Source organism: Gavialis gangeticus, unplaced genomic scaffold (genome assembly GCF_001723915.1).
Source record: "Gavialis gangeticus isolate Ggan-Ray unplaced genomic scaffold, GavGan_comp1, whole genome shotgun sequence".
NCBI classification, from domain to species: Eukaryota; Metazoa; Chordata; order Crocodylia; family Gavialidae; genus Gavialis; species Gavialis gangeticus.
The window spans coordinates 32,090,340-32,098,723 of record NW_017729031.1 but is presented as its reverse complement, the minus strand read 5'-3'; the positions used below and the strand labels follow the sequence as shown (position 1 = coordinate 32,098,723).

At 46.0% G+C, this 8,384-nt stretch overlaps 1 protein-coding gene across 3 annotated transcripts in view; it reads left to right on the top strand.

The window, feature by feature from the left end:
• PDIA5 (protein disulfide isomerase family A member 5) overlaps positions 1–8,185 on the top strand; it is a 159,462-nt gene extending 151,277 nt beyond the window's left edge. For 2 of the 3 annotated variants that reach the window (XM_019522578.1, XM_019522579.1), the window contains exons 16-17: positions 4,469–4,603; positions 7,417–8,185. In XM_019522578.1, coding sequence (XP_019378123.1) covers positions 4,469–4,603; positions 7,417–7,497 — 216 coding nt within the window. In that variant the 3' untranslated portion in view covers positions 7,498–8,185. Of the gene's footprint in view, positions 1–4,468; positions 4,604–7,416 lie in introns of those variants that run through there. The other variant, XM_019522581.1, reaches the window with a different exon arrangement.
• The last annotated feature ends 199 nt before the right edge of the window (positions 8,186–8,384 follow it).

The following is an 8,384-nucleotide window of genomic DNA, read 5'->3' as shown; positions in this document are numbered from 1 at the left end:
TCTCTGGGTGCGGCCCTCCAGCCAGTTGGCGACCCATCCAACCCATCGGTTTGACCTTAACTTGCTTCTGACCTCTGATCTTCTGGTTCAGTGTCAGACTCTGGGCTTCAGCTCCCACCCCTCTGCTTCTCCCATCCTGTAGTTCATCCCTGCAACCCTCCAGTCCTCACTTCTGGTGCCACACACAAGCCTGCCACCCTTGTGAACCACGACAGAAGCTTCATCTCCTGGAACATCTGCGAGGATGATATTGGACCTGGCTGATCTGAGTTCAGTGGCCAGTTGGTTCAAACCTGCAGCATCCAACACAGGATTGAGAAGATGCATGTAGAGAAGCTGGCACTGAGTAAAGATCTAGCATCAACATCGCCGCTGACCCCCACCCTAGTCCCAGAGACGTTGGCCCAGACCACAGCAGGGGCTCAAGAAATCTCTTGGTGTCCCCTCTCTTCCACCCTTTCTCCAGGAAACCAAACTTTGAAGCCCCCCCCACCACCAAAGCCTGGGGAATGAAGCAGACAGCAATGGATCTGATGTCAAGCTCAGCACGGTGGCAATAGGCAGAGAGAGTTTTTGAGCCATCTGTGGTACATAAGCAGCCAGGACAGGCATGGACTTCATCCTATTCCTGCATAGTGTCTGTGTATGGCACCTCATTTTCTTCAGTGTTTGGCACTCTGCTGGTGACCAGCAGAGTACTGTTTTATGTAAGATCCACGAGCCGTGGCACCAGCAGACCCAAGGAGCTCTTCAAAGCCCAGCCTCCAAGCCACCAGTATAGACACTGGGCCGGGCCAGCCCACGCACGTGCATACTTGATACCAGCATACCCAATATCCATCTTCCTTGGCCCAGAAGAACTGGAAACCTCCACTGAGAAGACTGAATCAATCCCTTGTCCAACACTGTCCCCAGCTTTTGACCACAGGCACTGGAGCATAGAGGAGTGAACTGAGAAGAGCAGCCACATTACTCTGCCTCACACCGTGTTTCCTCCCCCGAAAAAAAAAATCCTTTTCGCTTCATTTTAAGATGAAAGCAATGACCCCATCAGTATCTGATGATTTCAAGGCGTTCTGGTGCAGGTGGCTAACCTTGGAGATTTGTGACTTTTTTTTGATCACTGCCAAAATACCCAGCAAGCTAGATTCATCTTCTCTGTAGCGGAAGATGCACCCAGCTGGAGCCCTTGAGCGAGCCCTGCCACAGGCATGTTTGTGCAGCACTGTTGCTGCTGGACAGAGGTGGCCCAAGCAGGTTATGAATGTGGTAGTGTGGCAGCTGCAGAGCTTGAAGCTAGCATGGCGCTGTCTCTTGGAAGCTAGTGCATTCAGAGCTAGCTTGGGTAACTCCTGCAGGCCTTTCACTATACAGACGTATACCATCATGCCAGAGCACCGCTGGACATCGGTGGTTTGCTTCAGAAACATACCAGTATCTGAGTTCTCGGTTTGGCCATGGGATAACCCATGAGCACTTGCTCAATGGTGTGGCAGCCAAAGCAGATCCCCAGGTGGTATTGCAGTTTCTGTCGGCAGGGTCAGTCATACTTCCCAAGGGAAAATACTGCTCATCTGTCACTTACCATGGGATTCAGTGTGTTAAGTAGTAAAAAAATAAAAAGGACAGTTATTCACCTCACACATTGATATCTGTGATCCCATGAGTCTCCCTTCACCCTCCATGCCTGCTTTTCAGAGACCTTGACTATCACGGGCTTCCACGTGGAAGCATCGGAAGAAGGCTCAGCCTTTTATACCCTCTTTTCAAGGTAGAGTGGGGCATAGGATGAATGTGTAGCGTAGAGACGTGACTAGGTAGTTGGCAATAGCTCTTCCATTTATGGTTACTCATGCAACTTTTATTCTACCCCATTATGCATATGCATGATGATAATTTGCTTTAATTGCATGATGACATGCAGTGTTATTTTTACAGGCCCTCTGCCTCATTAATTACACAAGGAGCAGAAATAATTTTGGTGAAGCAGCCATAAATCTGTCTCTTCCTAACTTTCAAGTGTTTGACATTTGCAGTCTAAATAGCACACTTCACTTTTGAAACTGGAGGATCCAAGAGCCATTATTCATTGGGGGGAAATGTAAGAAACAATTAAGCTCCTTCCTGGCACCAAGAAGCTAAAATGGGAGCAACCTCCATGTTTTAGCCATGACAAAGCCATGTGGGGGCTATTGTTTTTGTTGGGGCATGTGTTGTAAGAGAAGTGGCCAGAAAACACCACAGTAGCAGAAATGGAGGAGGAACAAGAAGCTTGCAGAAGTACTGGGAGCCTTGAGGAAAGTCTCTAGAGGGATCCTTTTTGCTGAAAGGTGTTGGGAACACTGAGCAGACGCACGCTCCTGGGCAGCCGGGCTTGTTACGTGCTTTGGAAACGAACAGGATTGACTCAAAGTAACAGCTGATTCCATCACCACTTTTTTTCCTCCTAACTGAAACAACCTGCAGGGTACCAAATATTGCTTTACAGCTCATGGCAAAAAGGGATAGCCATATAAATGTGTTAACATGCACCAAGAAGTCCTGATCTGTTTATCTTAACACTTGTGTTTAACTGGGCCTGAATGAGCTGGAGTCCATTCTTTTGTACAAAAACTAATTACACCTATTTTATGACTTTATAATTTAATCGTCTTCAGGAGCTCCTCTCTGCATGATGGCGTTCATGTGCCAAACCAGGGAAAGTGAAACCAAGGGTTAAAGTAAAAGGGTTAACTAATACAGTTTCACCTGAAAATGGGCCTGTGTTTGATCTGTCTGAGCCATTGTCTTGAGCACGAACATCTCAAAGACAAACAAAAAATGTCTTTGCCCATCTCGAATTGCTGCTGGGAAGTTGAAATTAGTTTTGGGTTTGTTTGTTTTTTCATTTGTACTGTGTTGTCATGAAACCAGAGGGCATATTAGAATATTAAATGATCTTTTAATTATGGGACTGCAGTGAAACAGCAGCCCTGAAGTCATGCAAGTGAAAGGTTTTTTTGATGAAGTCTGTTTGGAGAAGGCTGGTCGAATGGAAGCTGTGGCTGGTATTAGATTAGCATTTGACACATGGTAGCCAGCAGTCACAAAAATCTCATCTCTGGTGTGTTGGTTTTGATATAACCTGTACTTAAAACAACCTAAGTGGCCCACTGTCCAGCAGAGCACACGTGGGATTGTGAAGGCAGGTGGCCATGAGCAACATAATAGGCTTCGAACTGCCTCTGCAGTGGGAGCTGTGGATGTGCGGTTTCAGATTTGAACGTGATGTCAGGAAGCTCCACATCCCACCACCAAAATGCTGAAGACACAATTCTGAATTTGGGCCCGATCCCAAGACGTGCCACAGCTCCCATTGAAGCCAGTGGGCAGAGCTGGTTCTTGAGCAGCTCGCAGTCGGGTTCCAGGTGATGCCAGCAGCGCGGGAACAGCAGCTGTAAGCTGTGGTTGGCCTGGTGGTGAGCACAGCTTCAAGGCTGAGGCTTCAAGGACAAGCAGAGAGGGGGCCTGGTGTGTAGCAGGTCAGTCGGCAGAGAGATGATATTCACACCGGGACTCCTTGTTGTTTGTCTTGCAGTACCGTATAACGGCCTTAACCAGGATCAGAGCCCCCATGCGCATGTGCTGTACCTAGCACATCACAGGTCGTCCTCCAAAGAGTACACCATGCACAGGACAGACAAGTGAAAGGAGAGGAAACCAAGGTCCACAGGAGTAAGGCAGCTTGCCTAAGGCAACAAAGAAGGGAAATGGGTGAGCCAGAGTTTGAGGCCAGGTAATTTGACTCCCAGTCTGCCCTGCCAGTCAAGTGCTCTGCATCTCCCTTTTCACTGGATCTGGGAAGAGCTGGGTGAGGTTTGTTGTTAGCTACGCTATTAAGATAAACAGATCAAGACTTCTTGGTGCATGTTAACACAGTTACGGTTATCCCTTTTTTTTGCCATGAGCCAGAAGTCAAGCTGTGACCCTTGCTCATTAATTCATACATGTAGCAAACCTGAAACCATCAAACTTTTCACTGAATAATTGTAGCGGGAAGAAAAATTCATAGCCAGCCAGATATTAGGGATAATAAAGACAGATCTCGGCTAACCCTAGGCAGCAGCATTTGACTCGGCTTGGACTAATGCAGGCCAGCTGAGGCCTGATGCTCTTTTCCTTCCCACCTGCTGGGATAAGTTGTCACACGTTTTGACATGTGTGACTGTCTGGACTCAAGCCAGTCTAGGCTGCAATGGTGAGGGCACAGAGCTGTTCAGGTTTTCATCTGTTACCAATGGGACTCCTGTTCTCTTAGCTTATGTTGAGCTTAGCATTTGATGAAGTTGGGCACTGCTGATGAAAGCTTATGCATCTCTGATTGAGTTTGTCTCTAAAGGTGCAGATCTACCTCACCGTCCGCCTGACTTCAGACTAACATGGCTCACTACCCATCTCCTACCTTATGCCCTTCCTTCTTGTATTTCAGATTGCCTACGCTGCAGTGGACTGTGCCAAAGAACAGAACCATGACCTGTGCAAGCAGGAGGGTGTCGATGGCTACCCCACCTTTAACTACTACAACTATGGGAAGTTTGCAGAAAAGTACAACGGAGAGAGAGGGGTACGTACAGGTGGAGGAGGTGGAAAGAAGCCCCGAGCAAACAACTGCTTCGTGTTCCATTTTTGTTCTGAATGAAGGGTGCAGGGAGAATGGCTGCTGCAAAATACATTTTAGAATTGATTTGTTCTAGTTTTGGTAGACTCCACCCAAAAGGGAAATCTGGATTTTGGGGCTGTTTCTTCTTTGTTTGTTTGTTTTGTAAGAGGTTTGCAGGTGAATGTAGCACAGATGAAAAAATTGATTTTTTACTGGCTGCAATGGGCCATGGAGGTGGCAGGGGATATAGAAGTTACTCCGCTCGGTTATGACATTGCATCTGAATCCAGACCCTTCCCCGTACTCCGCATGCTCACAGATTCTGCTGGATCACGATGGAGGGCTGGTTGTGTGGAGTAGACGAAGCTGCCCCTTAGACCAGGAGGAGATAACCAAGTAACTTGGTTTTGCTGTATCAGACTGCCACCCAAGCTTTAGAAAGGAAAGAGTTATTGTGCCACCAACCTTCATCAGGCCTTCCATTCTCCTGTGGTGTTACATACAGTTGATCATGCGCCCTGAAGGTGTAAGAGTGAAGTGCTGTCTTTTTGGTGTGCATTCATTTAAGTCCTCATATCCTACAGTCTTGGCAGCAAAGAACTGTCTGGAAGAGAGTAATGGAAAAGCAAGCTAGGTGTTCCCAATGATGATTTGTGGGAACATGTCTAGCCTGGAGGCCAACTGCTGCTAGTATAATTCATAAAAGTGTAGCAAGCGTAAAGGAGTGCCAGGTCCTTCCTCAGCACCTTTTCCTTCCTCAGCAGTGAAGTGGAAGTGTTCATTGATAGCAGCGGGAGTTTTGTCTTCAGGATTAAGCCACAGTAATTGCCAGTTCATTGACCTATGCATTGTCATGGATACAGCTCTGTTTGTAGTCTGGTAGAGGCTGGTTAGCAGCCAGCGAATAAGCAAGGTTTTGGCCTTCAAATGCTTTGGGATTCGAATACACGCTGTTCAAGTGGGATTTATGAAAGGACGGCTCTTGTGGCTGAGGAAGATGTTGGCAAGGCAGATGCATGCTCAGATGACAGGAGCTGGGAGATGCATTGTCCATAATAGCTGACCTGTTTTTAAATAACAGTAGAATTGCTCTACTGTGTGTCCCATCTCTGTACTGCTGACAGCTGTTGGAGAGTCTCCTTTAGTCGGAGGAGAATGACCTACTTCTGGGACGGGGAGTCACGGTTTCCGTGCCTGTTATTCTTGTGAAATTTTGAGGAGGGCAGAGTCGCAAGAGTACTGTGGAGACCATGAAGTTCCTAGGCTTGTCCACGAGCTTGTGGGTTTTGTAATATGGGAGCAAAGGGCTTTATTTTTAAAGGAGTGAAAACAACATGAAAGGTGACGATGTTATGGAGGTAATTACTGAAACAGCTGAGGTATCTTGGCCTGTGGCCTGCTGCCGTGCAAAAGAAGACGGAGAGAGCAGGGCATGGGGAACTAACTGGTCCACGTCCGTTGGCAAGCCATGTAACACGCTGAGTTTTGAATTTCTCAAGCTGACACCAAGTCAAAAATTGTCACATTCTTTAACCTTAGAAACACAGCCACTTTCAAAAATGGAAATTTACTGGAAGACATGTTGTGGCTTGGCTTGTTTTTTCTTGTCCCTCCCAAAGTTTCCCATTTTTGAGCAAACTTTTAATAAGTAAGGTTTCACCTTCCATTGTTGCTCCTTTGTTTTCTTTGTTTTTTGCTCTGTTTAACTTTTGCTCTGCTTTTCTTCGCTCCCCACATGAGAGCATCTCTCATGGTTAGTTGGAAAAAAAAGGATGGGCATTTTTTTTTTTTTCAAACCCAGGTGCTTCAACTTGTACATATTACTAAAACTTGAACGGTGAGCTGACTTCCATGCCATTGCAGAAGTGCCTGGTGCATCTCTCTCTTCTTGAACTTACTGAGCGCTCCACATGTGAAAATCAAGCCACCTGAGGTGTCTAATACAAATTGAGAACAAGGCCTCTGAGGATGACCTGTCTGACCACAATTCTACATTTCTTTAGTGATGTTAGTCTGAAACCTCCATTTGTAAATGAATTCCCTTTGTTCAGCTGCTACCGAAAATCCCCGGTCATGTAACAGACTTTGGGCAGTTGGGTTCTGCGTGGCTCTACAAGGGCAGCCCCAACCCTGCACCTGAAGAACCACAAGGCCAGACAAGATCACAGGATAAAGAAACATCTGTTCCTGTGTGGCAGTTTTGTCTAGCTGGTCTGGAAGCAAAGCATGCACCTTATTCGCATGGCACTTCTGTGTGCTTAAGAGGTATTAATCAGACGACTGGAAACGCTTGTGGAACCCTCCTTCTCGTCCTCTCCGTTTTGGTGTCTTTTTACTCCATCCCCACCCTGTTTCTCCTGAGACTTGATGAACTGAGAGTCTCTCCTTTCATGTGCTCCCACCCAGGTATTGCTCCCTCCACCACTTCGGCCGCTGCCACTGCTGGGGTCTCTGGGCTCCCACTCCCTCCTCTGGCTTCTGCTTCCTGCCTCCACCCCAGGGCTGCAGTCAGGCAGGGGGGCTGCAGGGTCCAGGAAGCCTGTGGCCCCAGGGACCCACGCAGCATCACGGGCTTGGAGGGGAAATCCAGCAGCATGGTGGGGAGCCCGCACAGCGTGTGACCGCAGCTGCTCGCAAGCTGCACAGCCCTGTCCTAGTTCATATTCAGCGTGCTTCCCTCTGCCTTTGGGTGCGGAAGCTGGCGAAGTCCCTGTGTAACATTATTTTGGTTTCTTATTTTAAAACCCTGATCAATATTTTCCTTTCTTTAAATGCAGGAGGCTGGATTTGCCACTTTCATGCGAACCCTTAGAGAGAGAGACCATGAAAGGGTAGGGAAGAAGAAGGATGAACTGTAATTTCTGCCTCAAAAGAAGCTTTCCACTGCACTGTGAATGATCCCAGGTCCATTGTGACTGTGCCTGAGATTTCACGAATTCTAAAGACAGAGACTTTTTTTCTTTCTTTTTTTTCTTTTTTTATAAATAGCCATGGTCATTTTGTACAATTTTGAAATAAAGTGAAACCACTTGATTTTTAAAGAAAATTAAATTAGACTGTTGCCAGATTCTGTTGAAAAAACAAACAGCATTCTCTCACATTGTGAGACTCTGCCCATCAACACTCCTATGCAATATTTTTGTAGTCGGTAGTGTGTCCGTAGATGACCTCATTTGAAAAGGTAAATTTTCTTTTCTTTTTTTTTTAAGGGTTTTACAGTACACGTAATAACTTTTTTTTAAAACAGTGGAGGAAAAATGGGACTTTTAAGAAACAAAAAAAGCCTGTTCAAATGCAGTTTTACATTCTTGCAAAATAGTTATGTGCTCTTCAGTGAGATTTGGGGGAACAATTTTAAGGTGCTCAGGGATAACAGGGTAACGGGGCTGATGGAGACACTAGCATTGACCAATCCAGATCTCGTTGATTTTCATTTTTAATCCACTGTACTAGAACTGTTTACATATCTTTGCAGAATGTACTAAGTTGTTTTAAATAAAATGTCAAAGATCAGGACAGTAGGGATTAAATGTAAAATAAATCTCATGTTTTAGCAGTTACGTTGTCAAGTGCCCCTGTAAATTATGGGGACAAAATAATATATAGGCTGTTGAATTTTTTTTTTCAATTTATGATCAGGCCACATGAAATGCATATTGCAAGGTGTTATATTTAACATTGTACATTTGACAGAGGCACAATATTTTTGATATACAGAAATGACACACACCAGTAGTTGTTTACA